Source organism: Sinocyclocheilus grahami, unplaced genomic scaffold, assembly GCF_001515645.1.
Source record: "Sinocyclocheilus grahami isolate Dianchi unplaced genomic scaffold, SAMN03320097.WGS_v1.1 scaffold410.1, whole genome shotgun sequence".
Lineage (NCBI taxonomy): Eukaryota > Metazoa > Chordata > Actinopteri > Cypriniformes > Cyprinidae > Sinocyclocheilus > Sinocyclocheilus grahami.
This window is the reverse complement of record NW_015505589.1, coordinates 389,003-409,747: the sequence shown is the minus strand read 5'-3', so window position 1 is coordinate 409,747 and position 20,745 is coordinate 389,003. Positions and strand designations below refer to the sequence as shown.

The window sequence follows — 20,745 nt, the reverse complement described above, 5'->3', positions numbered from 1 at the left end:
TTCCCAACTGAGATCAATGGATCTTGAGAGAGTTGTGCTTAGGTCGTGATGAAACCAAGATGGCGTGTAGTTCAGACAGGAGGAACGGTGGCTAGCTGAGGGAAGAAAACACTGGGAACGACGCGTATTTTGTACACGTGCGCGAAACGGTTATTATTAAGAAAAAGTCAACTTACACGGGACTTTCAGGAGTCCGTTGGAAAGAAGACCTCCGCGATCATCATCCCTCTAACCGACCGAGAGTGTGTGAATGTGTGTGTGCTGGGATGGGCTGATCGAGGAGGCCGCAGAGCCACTGCCACCCAGAGACTGACCCTCCACCGAACAATAGACCCCGTGAGCATCAAACAAGAGCCAGAAAGACAGATAATTAAACACACCGGCGCACTAATCATTCCGGCTGCAGGGGCGACTCCGAAGAATAAGAAGAACTCTGACCGAGTGCACAAATGTAAGACTGGTGCTCAGACTCACAGCACTGATGGCTAAATGTATGTTGATTTAGCGCAAGTGTTTCTGTTTGACCTGGAATATCCGATCAGATGATCCCTTTAAATGCCACACATCTTATACCCGCGACCCGAGGCAACCACACTATCTTCTCCCCTTGTGTGTTTCCACAACTCAGCCATTCTTTGGAATCGAGTCCTAATGTTTGGCCCTCTCACTGGATTTATAATCTGTTCACGTCTTCATACTGTCGGATATTTTGAGATTCGTTAAATACTTTTGACATCAAATCAATCGTTAGTTGGATTTGGCGTGAGTCTGCTGACAAACGGATGGTGAGGCTTTATTGTTTTGGTCATTAGCTGGACAGCTAACCAGCTACTTCTATAAAACCGCTTTCTTAGCAATTCCCCAGGGCACACAATTTCCCAGTAAGTCTTAAAAGTGTCAGTTCATCACATTTTAATGGTTTATTCACTATTATCTGTGAATTTGAAAGCTGTTGTCGAAGCTCACGCGAGTTAGCGGTTAGCAGGCTAAAGCTACAGGAAATTTGGGATTATGGCTGTGTCTCAAACCGTGGTGAGATATGAACATTAGAAAGCGGGGTTGACCGCCACGTGCGCCCCTTTGAATGTGTTTTTGTCTAGTTCTAATGTCATTTGTTTAGTTGGCAGCTTACTAGCATTTGAGAGACAGCCGCTGTCAGCTATTTTTATTTATAACTCGTCTGTCACGACGTTGTCAGAAGTGCATCTAATTGAATAGCCAAACTTCATATAGTAAAAACAACATTTGAACGAGACGGGTATTGTTTTGATTATGTATGTGTAAGTTTTTAATTTATAATGATTAATCCGGTAAAGCAAGAAATGAATGGCATCGTTACTAGCTTGGGAAATTAAGTGTAAACCGTTTTTCGTCACGTGATCAGTTTTTGTTGTTTTCACAACATGGAAGCTACTAGCATATAAACCCTTACAGTAGGTTTAGTTGTAATTAATGAATGGACTGTGTCATATTAGGCATTCTGCTGTTTTATAAGGTGCACATTTGATTAAACCAATGGCTGTGGATACATGCAAAAGCTATTTATGTTTTCCAGACAAGGCCTAAATGAACCATGTTTCGCTCCCTCCCCCATTTTGTCTGGTTTGAGACTGGGAGGTAGACAAAGTCAAAAGCAGGGGATTTCTGAAGTTAGAGAGGGTATGATGTTTTGTTAGAAGAGTAATCAGGTGCATTTCCAGACGTGCTTCTAGAGAGCAAGTTTCTGTTCTCCAATTCCTCCTGTCAAAGTGCCTGAGGAAGGTCTTTTTCTTTGTGCTCTAAACTTCCTGATTCGTTAAATCTCATGCATCATCAAGGCCCTTCCGTTAGATCTGTGCACTTTAATTCTGACACATGCTTTTGTGCTGGTCGTATATGGATCAAGCGCTGGTGTCCATTAGGGTGAACTCTGACCTTTTAAATATAGGGATTAAAAGATACCATGGCCCCTAGTGTCGTTTGAATATGTTAATGTTTTAAAACATGAACTAACAAAAGATGATGACCCTTTTCATAAAACACAAGCGGAACATTTTCAGGTTTTGTAAAACCGCTCTTTCATAAAGAGTCACAGTCAGTAAGAATGATTTATATGATTGATTTGGAATCTGCTTGTGTTGTATGAAAGAAGGCTAATGTGATTGCATTTACTTTTGATTTAGGAGTTATATTGTTTGATTTAAGTGAACTTGAATTGCTTGCTTTCAGAGCAATGGATGGAGGGGAGGAGTTTGTTCCGCCGCCGGAATGTCCAGTGTTTGAACCGTCATGGGAGGAGTTTGCTGATCCTCTGGGATATATCGCCAAAATCCGTCCAATAGCAGAAAAGTCTGGAATATGCAAGATTCGCCCACCACCCGTAATCAACTTTTGCATTTTTCTGTGCTGTCATTCTAAACCTGTGACTTTATATCTTCTGTAGAACATAAAAGATGATGTTCTGAAAAGCATCTCAGTGTTTTTTGCCCATAGAATCCAAGTCAGTGCTCAACAAAACTGTTTGGTTGGCAACATTCTTCAAAATGTATTCTTTTTTTGTTCTACAGAATTTTCCTTTCTGAGTAAAATATATCCCTTAAGGTTAGTCCATTATAAACAATATTTACATTTTGCTGTTTAAACAGCCTTTTTCTTTCCATTACAGGACTGGCAGCCACCATTTGTTGTGGAGGTGGACAATTTCCGGTTCACACCACGTATTCAGAGGCTCAATGAGCTTGAGGTCAGAGCTGCATCCTGTTGAACTCGTCACCCGTGTGTCTTACTCCATGAAGTGTGACCCACATATTCTTGTGTTGACTAAGCACTAACACGTCTGTTTGTTTTTTTCTCAGGCTGAGACACGAGTGAAGCTAAATTATCTGGACAGAATCGCCAAGTTCTGGGAGATCCAGGGATCCTCTCTGAAGATCCCCAATATAGAACGACGTATTCTCGATCTGTTCAGCTTGGCCAAGGTGAATACTGCAGCCATTTATGTTATTGACTGAGTTGTTTGATGTCATTTCCCTGATTAGGAAAAAAAGATTGGAGATGGTTAACAGAACTTTTATAGACTTTAAAGTAAACTCATCCTAAGAACGTCATAAATCTATAGAATAGTGTAAACTGTAAAGAGTTAGTAATTAACTTGTTTTATGTCCTGTGTGGTAGATTGTGACAGAGGAAGGGGGTTTCGAGGCGGTGTGTAAGGAGAGACGCTGGGCACGTGTGGCACAGAAACTGGGATATCCTCCTGGCAAAAACATTGGCTCTCTCCTGAGGTCGCACTATGAGAGGATCGTCTATCCATTTGAGTTGTTCCAGTCTGGAGCCAGTTTACCGGTACTGTGTTTGCCCATTTATCATTATTGCTTGAAAATCTTCACACGTTCTTTATTATATTATAAGAGTAGCAGTATAATTTTCATTGAATGTGCTTACACGCACACAAATATTCCAGTATTTGAGATTCCAATAATCAGAATTTGGTCATATTTTGATTATGTGAGCATCAGGTCTATACATAAACCTGAATCACATTCCCATATTAATCTGTATTTTGGGTAAACAGCAACTACTATAACTGTACATTCATTTACGTCAGCACATACCCAAACCAAGCTAATTCTGCGTGATATTAGATACAGGCAGTTTTAAAAATTACAGAAGAGAATCACAAGAAAGGAATGTGCATGTCTTAGTTTACTCGAATGCGCTTATTATTTGTGCATGGTAATATTCTGTGGTGCAAGTAAATGTCTTTTACAAATATGAAGCTGATATGTGTGCGTTCTGCATATCTAGCCATGTAAACCGAGGCCATATGACAGTGATGAGGTAGACCGGGAATACAAACCCCACTCCATTCCTCTCCGCCAATCAGTCCCGCCATCTAAGATGAGCAGCTATGGACGACGAGCCAATCGCCTTAAACCTGAGGTGAGTGATATTTCTGGATCAATATATGTGTTAGGCTTTTTTTTGTTATGCTTATATTTCATTGAGGCATAATTTGCTCATTTTGTCATACTGTATGTGATCAGCATTTTTTTCCTACATTTAAAAACAATAATTGTAACAAAATTAAAAAGCCAGTGCAGTGATTTTAAAAACAGTATAAATTCATTTATAACATTTACAGATAAATGCAATTTTTTATCAGTTATTTCAAAGTCATTGTTTACATTTTACAGTGTGCTCTATTAACAAAGATACTACTAAATTGTGCCAAAATCAACTAGTCTAATCTTTACTTTTATTAACCTTCATGATGACTACTGATGACTTTAACCTTTTCCATAAATGTATGTATAACTGACCAGGGCTTAATGGATCCATCCAAATATGTGCTTTGTCTGTTTTTCTGAGATGTATGAACGCTTTTGGATCAGCACTGACCATGCTTTCAAGGCGCTTCCCAGCATGCTTTGCTCCCTGTGCTGTTAAATAAAGGATTGTATCCATCTTGCCCTCATCCCTCTGCCTTTCTGTCACTTTCTGCCTTTCATTTGTTGTCATTACACGTTTTCTCTTTAAAACCATTGGCCATCGCCTAAAATTTTCATTCCATCATAATGCTATTCTCATCCCATTCATTTCAAAGATGCAGCGTTTCCCCAGCATTTATTTTTTGGGTGTTTGGCTTTTTAATTTGCCTGCCCATTACATTAGCTTGGTCAATGGATTCATAGCATTAGTGATAATAAACTAGTATCTGATAATCAAAGAAATCTTTATAGTTTTAAAAGTTAGGGAACCTTCAGTGGTTTCCTTACCACTGAATTACTACAATTATAAGGATATTTAAAGCAATAACATTTAGCCATTTATAACTGCAGTAAGTGAGGTTACCACCATGTTAACTCTCCCCTTCTCTCTCTCGCTCTCTTAATATTTTGTTCAAACCCATATTCTGTTGATTTTCATCCTAAGAAAACTAAAATACGTACATTACCAGAAAAAAGTTTGGACTCACTCAGCTGATCTTTTGGTATAAAAGCATGTGCTTGAATGCTGGAAGCAATTTTGTGGGCAAATATAAATGTCTTTAACATAATATGTAACTACATTAATTACAATTATTTCTTTTTGTATCATAAGTTGCAAGTTGGACCCAGATAGTTTATGAAAAGTAGCCAAAAAGTGTCATACATGGGTACTCCTTTAAAATTTTAAATCATACCAGGATGCACTTGATGTTGGTTAAGAGAATGTCTATAGAGTGTACAGACAAAGAAACTCAAATGCAATATAGTTTGTATTTCTTTACTATACTTTTTTATTAAGGAATTCCCATACACATTTTTAATAATAAGTGTGTTCAAACTTTTGACTGGTATCTTATTTAAAATATAAAATGCTATTTTAAATATATGGAGCAAGTAATGTTATCCATTGAACAATCATGTGCAATTGCAACAAATAACTAAAACTGTTGCAACTGAACACTTTCACACTTGTATGTGATGTTTGTTTAAAAAAATTATATTATGTCTGAATCACTTATGCTGTTGACTTAAAATTGAATCATACTTCAGACATTAAAAAAACACTTTTTTAATAGGTTACTGTCCCCCGATTGACTCTGTCCTGTCGCACATGGTTGTTGTTTTTTCCTTTTGTCTCTCTCTCTCTGGAATCCATTTTGTTTTGGTTGTTGTCTCCCCATGCAGGGTCCAGAGGATCCAACTCACCACCCTCTTACAACTGGCTCTCAACACATCCCCTCGGTACTGCCTCGCTCTCTCTCTCTCTCTCTGTCTCGCTCCCACTGTTCTTTACTTTCCTCCCTATCACTCACTCACTTTCTTTCTTTCTTTCTTTGCCGACGTTCTTTCATGCTTTAAAAAAAAAAAACTTTATTTGACCTTATGCTGTCGTTCCCGCTTAACTGGGTGTCTAATTTCATGTAGAAGCTCTTGTTTTTCGTCTTTCAGCTCTTGCTTTTGCTTATTTCTTTATGCATCCACCCTGTCTTCCTCTGTGTCCTTCAGTCATCTAACACATTTCACTTCTCTTTCTTTCTTTGCCGACGTTCTTTCATGCTTTAAAAAAAAAAACTTTATTTGACCTTATGCTGTCGTTCCCGCTTAACTGGGTGTCTAATTTCATGTAGAAGCTCTTGTTTTTCGTCTTTCAGCTCTTGCTTTTGCTTATTTCTTTATGCATCCACCCTGTCTTCCTCTGTGTCCTTCAGTCATCTAACACATTTCACTTCACTTGTCTTGCCACACTTTTAGCAATGCTGGCTTGCTTACATTTCCTCTTTGGTGGTGGACTGGTTACCCCACTCTGGGCTGCATATTACTACTAATCTATGATTGCTATAATCTGTTGTCACTGCTGTTCTCTTAATGGCTGGTTCATATTATGTTCATCATGCTGCAAGTCAGAAATTAGCTGTTTTTGCTTAACGATGACAAAGCGAAACTTTGTTTTTCAGGAACGGAACAGATAAATACTGCGATTGACATGTCTGACAGACGTCAATCTGGACATAATGCTTAGATGTGTTCTTGCTTCTGCATATTTGAGGCATTTAGCAATTAGGACTGTGATATTTTCGATATTTATGATATAGACCCCCATTTTTTTATTAAAAGGACCTGTATGGCTTTTTTAGTTGTTGATTTTTTTATTTTTTTTTGGTATAAATATATGTAGGTGAATATTGCCAAAATGTATACATAGATTAAGACTGTTTTTACTTCTTGCATTGCACATTTTAAATATACTTGGCAGCAGATGCTATTTAATGTTTAACTGATTGAAGACTGTTATTTCGGAGTAAATATGTAAATGTATAGAGATATATTGAATATAAATAAAGGCCTAGTTTTATTGCCCAGCCCTTTTAAGCAGTGGATCGTTTCATGAGAGACTTTGCCATTCATTATTAATTGTGTTTGAATTAATAATTGCTTTTTCCCTCTTGATAGCAGTCAAGTCTGGCACAAAACTAACTTCATGCATGTTTGCTCTTGCTTTAACAGTCTGCAGTGGCGTCTCAACCATTTTTGTTTTATATTGATCAATCTGGGGTTTTCAATCAGTTTTGTATTGTAGTTTGAGCAACAAAGATTTGAATGAACTATTTAAGAAAGTGTGGGAAAAAATGATTTCACCGACCTTTCTGATGCTTTACAGCTGTGAGAAATGTAGTGAAAAGTTAATATCCTGAACAGTCGGATCCCTCATGGAAAAAGCTGTGTTTAGTGTAGAAACAGAGAAAGGAAAACCCTCTCTCAAATATCGTCACCACTGTTCCTGTAGTTCACTTACAGTCTTTCACTTACGCCCATTAGCCGGAGCCTACAGAGGAAGATATAGAGAAGAACCCTGAGCTGAAAAAACTGCAGATTTACGGGGCTGGACCTAAAATGATGGGGCTCGGTCTTGTACCTCGAGACAAGACACGGAAGAAAGGTTTGTGTCTGCAGTTGGAATTTGATTTGATTTTGTTCTTTATATATGTGACAAATAAATGTTTCAAGTGTCACATTATGCATTTTCCCCAGATGAACTGCCGGAGACTGTAATAGTACGGGACAGCGCTGCCAGTGCATCTGTGAAGGATGAACCTGGAGAGACACCGGTTACAAAATCAGATCCAGACGTTCCTCCACCACCCCCAAATCTCATTGTCAAGGAGGACGATGATGACAAAAATCACACTGATGATCCTAATGATTCCAGTGATGAACCCTGCACCAAGATGACCATGAGACTCCGACGCAACCTCAATAACCCACAGTTTGTAAGTTTGAGAGAGACGTATGAACTTAAGAGTTGGATTGATGGCTCAATCGGACTGAAAATCCTCCATGTAAACACCTCAATCCATCAATCCTTGATCTGAATTAAATAATGATCAGATTGGAAGGGGTGGTGTAGATCTGACATAATTCGATCAACAGGATAAGGATTCGATCAAGCATCTACAGGATAACCATGTAGATGCTTGTATCTGACTATTTTTCCAATCAGATTCAAAAATACCTTGCACACATGCAAAATTTTACTAAGCTCAATAACTGAAATCTGCCAGGTGGACTCGTTTGTATGTCGGATGTGCGGACGTGGGGTCATATTATGTTCATCATGCTGCAAGTCAGAAATTAGCTGTTTTTGCTTAACGATGACAAAGCGAAACTTTGTTTTTCAGGAACGGAACAGATAAATACTGCGATTGACATGTCTGACAGACGTCAATCTGGACATAATGCTTAGATGTGTTCTTGCTTCTGCATATTTGAGGCATTTAGCAATTAGGACTGTGATATTTTCGATATTTATGATATAGACCCCCATTTTTTTATTAAAAGGACCTGTATGGCTTTTTTAGTTGTTGATTTTTTATTTTTTTTTGGTATAAATATATGTAGGTGAATATTGCCAAAATGTATATATAGATTAAGACTGTTTTTACTTCTTGCATTGCACATTTTAAATATACTTGGCAGCAGATGCTATTTAATGTTTAACTGATTGAAGACTGTTATTTCGGAGTAAATATGTAAATGTATAGAGATATATTGAATATAAATAAAGGCCTAGTTTTATTGCCCAGCCCTTTTAAGCAGTGGATCGTTTCATGAGAGACTTTGCCATTCATTATTAATTGTGTTTGAATTAATAATTGCTTTTTCCCTCTTGATAGCAGTCAAGTCTGGCACAAAACTAACTTCATGCATGTTTGCTCTTGCTTTAACAGTCTGCAGTGGCGTCTCAACCATTTTTGTTTTATATTGATCAATCTGGGGTTTTCAATCAGTTTTGTATTGTAGTTTGAGCAACAAAGATTTGAATGAACTATTTAAGAAAGTGTGGGAAAAAATGATTTCACCGACCTTTCTGATGCTTTACAGCTGTGAGAAATGTAGTGAAAAGTTAATATCCTGAACAGTCGGATCCCTCATGGAAAAAGCTGTGTTTAGTGTAGAAACAGAGAAAGGAAAACCCTCTCTCAAATATCGTCACCACTGTTCCTGTAGTTCACTTACAGTCTTTCACTTACGCCCATTAGCCGGAGCCTACAGAGGAAGATATAGAGAAGAACCCTGAGCTGAAAAAACTGCAGATTTACGGGGCTGGACCTAAAATGATGGGGCTCGGTCTTGTACCTCGAGACAAGACACGGAAGAAAGGTTTGTGTCTGCAGTTGGAATTTGATTTGATTTTGTTCTTTATATATGTGACAAATAAATGTTTCAAGTGTCACATTATGCATTTTCCCCAGATGAACTGCCGGAGACTGTAATAGTACGGGACAGCGCTGCCAGTGCATCTGTGAAGGATGAACCTGGAGAGACACCGGTTACAAAATCAGATCCAGACGTTCCTCCACCACCCCCAAATCTCATTGTCAAGGAGGACGATGATGACAAAAATCACACTGATGATCCTAATGATTCCAGTGATGAACCCTGCACCAAGATGACCATGAGACTCCGACGCAACCTCAATAACCCACAGTTTGTAAGTTTGAGAGAGACGTATGAACTTAAGAGTTGGATTGATGGCTCAATCGGACTGAAAATCCTCCATGTAAACACCTCAATCCATCAATCCTTGATCTGAATTAAATAATGATCAGATTGGAAGGGGTGGTGTAGATCTGACATAATTCGATCAACAGGATAAGGATTCGATCAAGCATCTACAGGATAACCATGTAGATGCTTGTATCTGACTATTTTTCCAATCAGATTCAAAAATACCTTGCACACATGCAAAATTTTACTAAGCTCAATAACTGAAATCTGCCAGGTGGACTCGTTTGTATGTCGGATGTGCGGACGTGGGGACGAGGATGAGAAGTTGCTGCTCTGTGATGGGTGCGATGATAATTATCACACGTTCTGCCTGATACCTCCACTCACAGACCCACCCAAGGGGAACTGGCGCTGTCCCAAATGTGTAGCAGAGGTGAGAGACCAGACCGAAATAACTTGTATTATTCTGTTGTGTTATGCTGGAGTCTAAGTTTTAAGTGTCTTAAGCTAGTTTTTTGCTGCTTAATGAATGTGTAATATATAAACAATCTAAGGCTATGTTCACACTTGGCGTCTTTTTTGAAGCTGCCAGCGTTTGTTTCACATTATAATCCTATGGCGTAAACCGTGTTTTCAAAAAAGTCCTGACCGCTTTTTAAAACGCCACCGTCAGCTTCTTTTTCAGCAGCTCAGAGCGTCTTTTTTTTTTAAGTTGAAAATTTTTTTACTTTTCTGAAAAAAACGCTCTACGTCATGCGCCTTTTTGACAGCTGACCAATGACAAGCGAGTAGCGAGTGGTTTCCATAACAACAAGAAAAAATGGAGAAGAGCCGGTAGATAGATCGTACTAGTTTCAGAGCACAAGGACTCTATCTAGTCTAAAATATGCCACAAACCGTGCATTATCCAACCGGAGCTCCTTGACTAAATTGTTGTAAGCACCCACAAACGTCTTTGTGAACTGACATTCTCCTCCCTGTTAACTTCAAAAGCCAACGCAAGAGCCAACTTTTTACTCTTTCTCGACATTTCTGCACCACACAGCACTAGGCTACTGTTGCAGCTGTTGTTATAGCAACAAAAGACGCCCTCGGCTGCTATTTGTAACCAAAACGCTGCCAGCTTTTTTGTTTTACTATAAAAGCGCTCTTGTCAACTTTTTCTTGCCAAAAAAGACGCCAAGTTTGAACACGCCCTAATACTTTCTAAGTGCTGACTTTTATTTCTTGGTGCAGCAATCAACTGTTAATGTGTTGTCTGTGTAGGAGTGTAAAAAGCCAGCAGAGGCGTTTGGTTTTGAGCAGGCCACTCGAGAGTATACGTTACAGAGCTTCGGTGAAATGGCCGATACTTTTAAAGCAGACTACTTCAACATGCCTGTCCATGTGAGTGTTTTTCTTGCCTTTAATCAATCTTGAACCCCACAGACTCTTACTGTACATGTACAAATCATTTCATTGTCATTTGAATTGTTTTTTTTTATTTTTTAGATGGTGCCGACAGAGCTGGTTGAGAAGGAGTTTTGGAGGTTGGTCAGTAGTATTGAAGAAGACGTAACTGTAGAATATGGGGCAGATATTCACTCAAAGGAATTTGGTAGTGGTTTTCCTGTCAACAACGGCAAGAGACACTTGTCAGATGAGGAAGAGGTTCGGTTTTTTTTTTCTCTTCACTTTGTTTTTCCATGTTTTGGTCAAGAAAGCAAATGAACATCTCCGTCCTGTTCTTGTTGCAGCAATATGCCCGCAGCGGCTGGAATTTAAACGTTATGCCAGTGTTGGAGCAGTCAGTATTGTGCCACATTAATGCCGATATCTCTGGCATGAAGGTGCCATGGCTGTATGTGGGCATGGTGTTCTCCGCTTTCTGTTGGCACATAGAGGACCACTGGAGTTACTCCATCAACTATTTACACTGGTAATGCATAGAGACTTTATGTTAATATGCTATGTAGCATCTTTCTGGAGCAGCTTGTCATATCATATCTTTTAATAGTAGAAATTGCCAGAAAAGCTTGTGACCAGTGACCACATGTGTTTTGTACTGTAAGCACAGTCTGATTAAAAAAAACTTGGTTTTGGTTTCTCTTTTTAGGGGTGAGCCCAAAACATGGTATGGTGTGCCATCATCTGCTGCAGAGAAGTTAGAGGAGGTGATGAAGAAACTCACACCTGAGCTCTTCGAGTTTCAGCCAGACCTGCTCCACCAGCTTGTCACCATCATGAACCCAAATATACTCATGTCTCATGGAGTGCCGGTTTGTAACACGCATACTCACTCATTATTATAATTAGCGTACTTAAGTAATCAGGTTGCATCATTAATCCACTACTATTTTAAGAATGTGAAATGAGGCCTGAAAAACACCCTGTGAAATTCTATAAAAGCTCTTTTTGTTAGGTTAATTTGGCTTTTAGGGCTGCTTCCCGATGGCCTGGCAATATATAAATATATGATCTGTGCCCTGAAAATAATATATTCTTACTATTAAAATTTTTCTAATGTTTGGTTATTTTATTGTTTCTCTAAATGTGAACAGACAAAAATGTTCCGTGTGAATAGTTTTGTTGGAGGCATTATTGTTTTGTCATGTGTGAAATGGGCTTTCAAAACACTGATCTCAGTTGGCCATAATTCTTGATTGACAGGTGGTTCGGACCAATCAGTGTGCTGGGGAGTTTGTCATCACTTTTCCACGAGCTTATCACAGCGGTTTCAATCAGGGATATAACTTTGCCGAAGCAGTCAACTTCTGCACCGCAGACTGGGTAAATAAATACAGTGTGCATGCATAAATGCACCTTCATTTAAATCTGTAGTATGTAAAGCAGTGTGTGACCAGATAAACCACATTTTGAGGAACTACCTTTTAAATGTCAGTCATCCTGTTGTGAGTTACTGAGGCTTTTGCTCTTTCTCTCTCTTCTAGCTGCCCACAGGGCGCTCTTGTATTGAGCATTACCGACGGCTGAGGCGCTACTGCGTGTTCTCTCATGAGGAACTCACCTGCAAGATGGCGGCCTGCCCAGAGAAGCTAGATCTGAACCTGGCAGCCGCCACGCACAGGGAGATGTTCATTATCGTACAGGAGGAGAGGAAACTACGCAAAGGCCTCCTGGAAAGGGTGAGTGGAGATGATGTTTGCAGAATGAGGGAAAAACATCTGTGATTGGGCAGCTGATAATATTTGATTGGTGTATAATTGATGTGTATAATATCAGTTTATTACAATGTATGTGAGTTCTGCTACACAAGTCTACAAGTGATCATACTATCAGTGCCTTCCACCTAGTAAGTTCATGCTTCATAAAAGTTACAACTGCATTTCCTAACCTGTGAACTATTAGCAGCCTTCTCTTTTGTTTTTATCAGTTAAAACTAATAAATTAAAAACCCTGTCAGTTTTGTTTATAGAGTATTTAGTGTTTCATTTTATTGGGTGTTTCTCCCCAGTAAAATAGGTCAGGGTTTTTTTTTATTCTTATTTCTTTCTTCTCTTGCATATAAAAAGAACAAGGTACTGTTTATGAGGAAATGTTTACAACATTTTTGTCTGTGCTGTTTTTTTAATGAGATGAAATGGAAAAAAAGTGAATCTCCTCTGTCTCCATTTTATTCACCTTCTAATATGTTTTTGTTAAAATGTTCAAAACTGATCCACATTGTCTATAATTAGCCTGCCCAAAATGCTAAGTAGACATCTTACTAGGTTTTGAATCAAAGGTCATGATGCATTATTACACCTAACTGCTGCTTTTTGGCCACAATGTCACAATCACCTACAAATAAAATCAGAGGTGGATAGACTCTTTTTGACAGCTGATTGACTGTTTTCTACCGTGGTGTCATCTCTCAGGGCATAAAGGAAGCAGAAAGGGAAGCCTTTGAATTACTGCCTGATGATGAAAGACAATGTGACAAATGTAAGACCACCTGCTTTCTCTCAGCCCTGGCGTGTTCGAACTGCCAAGAGAGTCTTGTCTGCCTCTACCATGCCCAGGACCTCTGCTCTTGCCCTAGTGAAAAACTCTACCTCAGGTAAACCAGCACAGAGCGTCTGTGCTACGTTCTTAGCTACAGATGTGTTCTGCCAGAAGTGTCTTATGTGCTTTTGTTCCCTCATCTATACAGGTATCGCTATACTCTGGATGAACTCTTGGCCATGTTGCATCGGCTGAAAGTTCGCGCCGAGTCTTTTGACTCATGGGCAAACCGAGTGAAGGAAGCCCTAGAGCAGGAAGAAGGCAACAAAATAGGTAAATGTGACAAACCACACAGAGAGACAAACTCTGCATTTGTGAACAGTTCTTATTAGTCATTTTAATAGGTGCTGGAGATGTGCAAAACTGAATGCAGCCCAAATGAATGTTTTCTTCTCTCTTCAGACATTAAAGATCTAGAGGTTCTGAAAGAAGAGGCAGCTGACAAGAAGTTCCCCAATAATGAGCTGCTCCAGCGCCTCAACACTGTCCTCGCAGACATCCAAAAGTGTGAGAGCAGCAGCACAGAGCTCCTCAGCAATAGCCAGAGCAGGAGAATGAGTCTGGAGGAGCTGAGGACTCTGGTGGACACCATGCAGAACCTGCCCTGTGTTATAAAACCGCTGGAGGAAGTGCAGGTAAGAAAATAGGCCAAAGATATAGCATATAAAATATTTGGCCATCGGCTTGAAAGTTCAACCACTGTTGCTTCTTTTCCAGGCGGTATTGCAGAAGATAGAGGAGTTTGATGCACGTGCTCAAGCTCTGGTTGACAGCACAAAAGACGAGTGGAAGCAGGACTCTCCTCTACCCGCGGCTTCAGAGATCCAGGCCCTGCTGGAGGAGGGAGCATCGCTGCCTGTTATTGCCCCGGCATGTGAGCTTCTGAGTGGGCTGCAGGAGCAGGGTCGCTGGCTGGGAGAGGTCAGGCGGACGTTAGGGCCGGAGGGGAGCGAGGTGACTCTAGCTGTGCTGAGGAACTTGATGGAGTCAGGTTGTAATGTACCACAGAGCATATCGGTGGAGACCGCAATGGCTGAACTGCAAGAGCTACTGACTATAGCCGAGCGCTGGGAGGAGAAGGCACAGATCTGTCTGGAGGACAGGTGAGCTGGTTCAAGTGAGGGGCGGAATATGTCACCACACCAATGTAGCCTCCATTTTCATCTATCAATTGTTTCTTGCGAGCAGGCAGAAACACCATCTGTCGACGCTGGAGGCCATCGTGAACGAGGCTCAGCTAATACCAGTGCAGCTGCCTAACATCCTGTCCCTGCAGGCCTGCTTGAGCAGAGCTCGCGCTTGGGTCACTGATCTGGAGGAAATTCAGGTGAGAATAATTATGCCATTTCTGATAAACTGGAATTAATGTTCAATATAATAGTCAGCCAGTATGGTTTGGCCATTCAGGGTGGTTGCTTAGTTTGACTGTGTCCTTTCTTGCGTCTTTTTCTGAGAAGAACGGTGAGCACTACCCGTGTCTGGATGATCTGGAGGGTTTGGTGGCCATTGGGCGGGACCTGCCGGTGAAGATGGAGGAGCTGAAGCAGCTGGAACTGCAGGTGGCCAGCGCTCACTCCTGGAGAGAGAAGGCCAGCAAAACGTTCCTGAAGAAGAACAGTCAGCACAGTCTGCTGGAGGTGAAGAGACCATCTACACTTTTGACTCTGAATTGTTATTCAAGGTCTCTCACCAAAAATAGTCATTACTTTACATGACCATGGCTTACCCCCACCTCTGTGTAGGTGTTGTGCCCATGTGTTGAGAAGAGCAAGAAAATGGAGGAGAACTCACTGGGTACGGAAGCAGATTCTGATGTCAATGTATTAGGCCTCACTGCTCAGGACCTCCGAGACCCAGGAGCTATCGTGAGTTACTGTTTACTCATAACTGTTCCATTTATCCTTTGTGTGTTCATACATCAGACTGACAATTTGTCTGAATCAGTGTATGACACACTCTGTTCTAAAACCTAGTGAGCTGCCTACAGGGGCAGCACCTAACTTCTTAGCTGCCTCCAAAGATGGAAGAAATTGTAAGTTGAATCTTCTGTGCTCAGTGCCTTCCAAATCCATGACTTGTGAGATTCCATGACAGTTAAGACCCACTTTTAGTGTTCCAAATGAGGTCCATTAAAAGTACACCTCATTTACCATTAGCACGGATGGGCACAATGTATCTTTGTTTTCAAATGTACAAATCGAAACAAATTGGAAACCAGAGTGGAACACCAATACAGGAAGTATACTATCGGGCTTTAGAAAGCTTTAACTTAAGTTTTGGAACAGCCTAGAGAATTTTATTTTCCTTAATCTCATTGTAAATTGATTAGGTTTTGCATATTTATGCAACTTTTATGTCATCAATATCAGGTGATGGCATTCAAAGAAGGGGAGCATCTGGAGAAAGAGGCCCTCCTCCGCCTTCAGCAGGTGAATTTAACTAAACCCGGCGTAGAAAAAGGAGCAAACGGTGACCAGAACGGCATCAAGACAGAAAGGAAACAGAGTGACTCCATGGAGACAGACACGCCACATAACTCGGACAGCACCTTGCTGCAGAATGGTGGCTCCGCCCCTTCCGTCACCTCTAGCCAATCAGTGTGTGTGTGCAGTGGCCAGCCCTGCCCCTTGCTTCACCGGTGCCATCTATGCAAAGACTGGTTCCATGGAGGTTGTGTGCCCTTCCCATCACTGCTGGGCTCCTCCGACACAAATCTTACAAAGCCCCTCTGCTGGTGGGACTGGAACACACGTTTCCTCTGTCCGCGGTGCCAACGATCCCGGCGGCCACGGCTGGAAACCATTCTAGCGCTGCTGGTGGCGCTGCAGAAGTTACCTGTACGCCTGCCAGAGGGAGAGGCGTTACAGTGTCTTACAGAGAGAGCCATTAACTGGCAGGGTCGAGCCAAACAGGCACTAGACTCTCCGGAATTACAGAGGGAGCTAGAGAGACTCCAACAAGTGGAGCAGGAAATGAACAGTATAAAAGAGGAAGAGCCAGAGGAGAAAAACAAATGGAATGGGGATACTGTAATTGTGTTGTCTGACTCAGAGGAAACAGAAGATGGTGTTATTGATCTGACAGAGGAAGTAAACTCGCCAAAAAAGAGCGAAGAGAAGGCTGCTAATGGTACACAGGTGAGGAAATGCAGTTGTAACTTTTATGAAATCAAACAAATGTAAAAATCTTGTACAAAAACAGCTTTTTCCTCTTCCTGTCCAGTCTGGCTGTCAGAATGGAGTTGCTAAGAAGTCAGGCACTCAGGACATTATAGGTTAGTTGCCTCAGTCATTCACAAGCCTCCTTGATGGGTGTAATCAAACTGCTTTAATTCATTTTTAACCTATCGGCTGTTGTCTCGTTAGGGGTGGAGTCTCTGTTGTCACTAGTGCCGTGTCTCAAAGGGCCGGTGATCGAGCTGACCACATCCACCAGAGCACAGCTGGAGGAGCTTCAGCTAGAAGGAGACCTGCTGGAGGTCACGCTTGACCAGACACACACTATTTACCGGCTCCTACAGGCTGCATCACAGCCGCACCAAGATGCCCTGCACACACTCATACAGGTGAGGAGGGGGGGGGTGTTCAGATCATCACATTATACTGTGAAGACCATTTTTTATACTTCATAGGCCCTATCCCAAATGGCACACTTCATGTGCATTTACGGTCTGTGGCAAAAGAGCCGCCGGCACATTTAGGCCCAATCCCATTTCTACCCCTTAGCCCTTCCCCTTTCCCTCTGTTTTGCGCATTCACGTGAAAGGGTAAGGGTGTCTCGATTCTCTTTTGGTTGAGGGGAAGGGCCAGATAGCCCTTCAAACAAAGATTTTTCGGGACTACTCTTCAAACAAAGGGGTATGAATTATCTCAGCATAAACTGGCTTCAGCGGCAACATGGCTGCCCGAGCGAACAAATATCTGGCTATATTTAAAGGGATAGTTCACCCAAAAATGAAAATTCTATCATTAATTACCCTCAAAGTTGTTCATGTTTGGAACACAAATTAAGATATTTTTGATGAAATCTAACAGCTTTCTGACCCTCCATAGACAGCAACTGAACTACCACATTCAAGGCCCAGAAAGGTAGTAAGGACATTAAAATAGTCAACATGACATCTGTGGTTCAACTGTAATGTTATGAAGCTACGAGAAAAAATTTTTGTGCACAAAGAAAACAAAAATGTGGACTATATTCAATAATTTCTTCTCTTCCATGTCGGTCTTTACCGTGCGTTCACAAGAGTATCACGCAGGAGCCAGCATTCTGACGTAGAACCTGAATGTGCTGCACCTTGTTTACAAGCAGAGGAATGCACACAAGTGTCATGATACTCTTATGAATGCACGGTGGAGACTGACATTGATGAGAAGACATTGGTAAATAAATTCGCTTTTTTTGTTTTCTTTGCACACAAAAAGCATTCTCATAGCTTCATAAAATTACGGTTGAACCACTGATGTCACATGGACTATTTTAATGATGTCCTTACTACCTTTCTGGGCCTTGAACGTGGTAGTTCCTTTGCTGTCTATGGAGGGTCAGAAAGCTCTCGGATTTCATCAAAAAATATCTTAATTTGCAGGGCTTTATGCTTACTTTTCTTTTTAGGAGCACTTGTGCTCCTAACTTTAAACATGTAGGAGCACGTTCAAAATCTTAGGAGCACCTTCTAATCAATAATCCAAAATTGTATCAAAAAATGTCTGTGATGCATTACTCAATGCTGCAAAAACATGTAGAAACTTTTGAAGCTCCCCTGAGCGCAATCACAAGTATGATGATGATCGGGTCAGTCACACTGGTGCTCCTAAAACATTTTTCATAGTCGCACGCAGTAGTTTTCAGTCGCAAATGTGACTGAAATGGTCGCACTATAGAACCCTGATTTGTGTTCCAAAGATAAAAGAAGGTCTTAAGGGTTTGGAACAACATGAGGGTGAGTAATAATGACAGAATTTTCATTTTTGGGTGAACTAACCCTTTAAGCAATGCTATATAGCTACCAGAGTGGGATTAACTATTGTATATATTTGCAAATCTTTTGAAACCGTGAAAGGCTCTGTTTGTTTATCTTAAAGGGGTGGTTCACTGGTTTTTCTCTAGGCTTGATTGTGTTTATGGGGTGCAGTCTAACATGTATTAATGGTTCGTTTTTTTAAATACGCATTCTTTTTCACATAATTTACCTTTATTCCACACCGCTCTGTCCCTTCTCTGAGAAACACACTGATAATTTCCTGTTTTTATGAAGCCCCGCCCTCAGAAATAGGCGATGGGCTCTGATTGGTTAGCTAGCCCAGTGTGTTGTGATTGGCTAAAACGCCTCTATTCCGAAACGTCCCGCCCCTCTTCTCAGCGGCATGTGCTCTGGTTGTATTGTAAACAACGGCGTCGTTAATATCGCTTATCAGTTTGAGCCCGATTGAGAATCAGAGGATATTATTGAAGAGGATTGTGCAGAACCTGTGCAAGCACGGCTTTTAATGGTAGGCCTATGTTTTGTTTGTTGTTGTTTCATACTTTAAGATATGCTTTTATTTGTAAATGCTACTGCTTGTTAGCTTTTAATATACAGTTTTATCCTGATTAAAGCTTTAATACACTATGGCAACTGCACACGTTTAACGCTGCACCATGTTTAACGCTTCTCATAGCTATGTGAAAGTAAGTGTATAATTGTAGCAGTTCATTGTTGGAGCTGAGCTGAATGAGAGAGAGAGACCCCAAGCAGGGGGATGCGAGGAACAGGATGAGAACGCTGCTTTAGAACATTGATTTTGAAAATTGTGAATCCATTAGAATTGTTAGAAGACAGAATCGCAATTCATATATGAATAGATTTTTACGTGCACATCTAGTTTTCTCTTCCTCTTCTCTAAAGCAGCGCATCATGGTCTCGCCCCCTTTGTTGCCTTTTCCCGAGGGCGAGGTCTATCTGGGTTTGTTACGTCACGAACCCGGGAAGTAACTTGTTGTAGTCCCTACCAGCCGTTTTTGTAAGCATTAAACTGCCAGAATTTTAGAAGACAATATCTCCGTTTGCATTGAACTTTCAGCTTTGGAACTTTGCAGATATTGTTTATGCTCGAACAGCAGCATTACACACTAACATTTAAAAAAGTGAAATCGCAATGAACCCCTTTAATTCAGCAATGTTTATTTTTCTGCCCTTTTGGACCCCTCATAATCAGGCTTAATTCATTTTGTGTTTCAGATTGAGCTGCAGGAACAGAGAAGCTCGGGTCGTGGCAGCAAGTCAAAGGACTCTAGGAGGAAGAGAAAGAACCAGAAAACCGAAGGCGAGCCTAAATCTACAGATGCTTCTGAATGCAAGAAGACAAAATCTACAGATCCACACACAGGTACACACTGCTGTCAGGCACCCATTTTATTTACTATCAAATGTCTGTGATCAGCAACAAACACACTTGCTCTTCTCTAGAGTTGGGAATCGAAAATCGATTCCAATTCCAGAATCGGATACTTAAGGTCAGGAATCGGATTTGTTGTAAAATTTCGATTTGCCAGGACCTTGCTCGCTAATCCAAGCGCTCCAAAATTTGGCCACATTTGCGATCAGAAGCCAAAAAAGCCAAGTATAATATCTGATAAGCTAAACATGTTGCAAGAGAGGTGTCACCACCAACATGACGAAGCACTTTAATTAAATTTTTTAAAGGGGTCATATGATGTTGCTAAAAAGAACATTATGTTGTGTATTTGGTGTAATGAAATGTGTTTATGCGGTTTAAGGTTAAAAAACACAATTTTCCACATAATGTACATTATTGTTTCTCCACTATGCTGCCCTGTCCAGCCGGAGCGATGATTCAAAAACATTAAAACCCATTATAAACGAGGCATTTGTTGCATCCAGTGAGGACATAATTACGGATTATAATGACTTATACTGTCTTTTTACACGTTACGTTGCATCGTGCCGTGTAAATATAAAACCATGTCTGCATTTGTGATCGGAGAAATGACAAACAACAAGCCCTACTCTACTCTGCTCAAAACTCGCGTTTGAATCGTCAGTGTCAAATTTTTTAAATATAAAAAACGTACTTGCGGTCTGAGAGTCAGAACAGCCGGCATTGTAGTCTACTCTACCAGGATCAGGAAACAGTCCTCAATAAAATGCGCTGCGCACACCTGAATATTTGGGTTGAACTGTTCTGGAACAGTGTTGTAAATACGTCTTAACCACTGTTTTCTAGTCGTGTCCTCTTTTGGAAGGCCAAACAAAGTAGTTTCGCTTTCACAATGAAAACGCACA

At 40.8% G+C, this 20,745-nt stretch overlaps 1 protein-coding gene across 1 annotated transcript; it reads left to right on the top strand.

The window, feature by feature from the left end:
- On the top strand, positions 1-19,878 carry kdm5c (lysine demethylase 5C). Its single transcript, XM_016232359.1, has 27 exons — positions 1-785; positions 2,209-2,359; positions 2,645-2,722; positions 2,835-2,957; positions 3,154-3,324; positions 3,787-3,921; positions 5,655-5,711; positions 7,287-7,407; positions 7,500-7,738; positions 9,751-9,909; positions 10,743-10,862; positions 10,968-11,126; positions 11,213-11,394; positions 11,572-11,734; positions 12,126-12,245; positions 12,407-12,601; positions 13,334-13,515; positions 13,609-13,733; positions 13,863-14,095; positions 14,178-14,563; positions 14,649-14,787; positions 14,918-15,097; positions 15,203-15,325; positions 15,830-16,597; positions 16,683-16,734; positions 16,826-17,025; positions 19,681-19,878. Exons 2-27 carry the CDS (start codon positions 2,213-2,215, stop codon positions 19,876-19,878), a joined length of 4,755 nt encoding a protein of 1,584 aa, XP_016087845.1. The 5' UTR covers positions 1-785; positions 2,209-2,212.
- Positions 19,879-20,745: the final 867 nt, after the last annotated feature.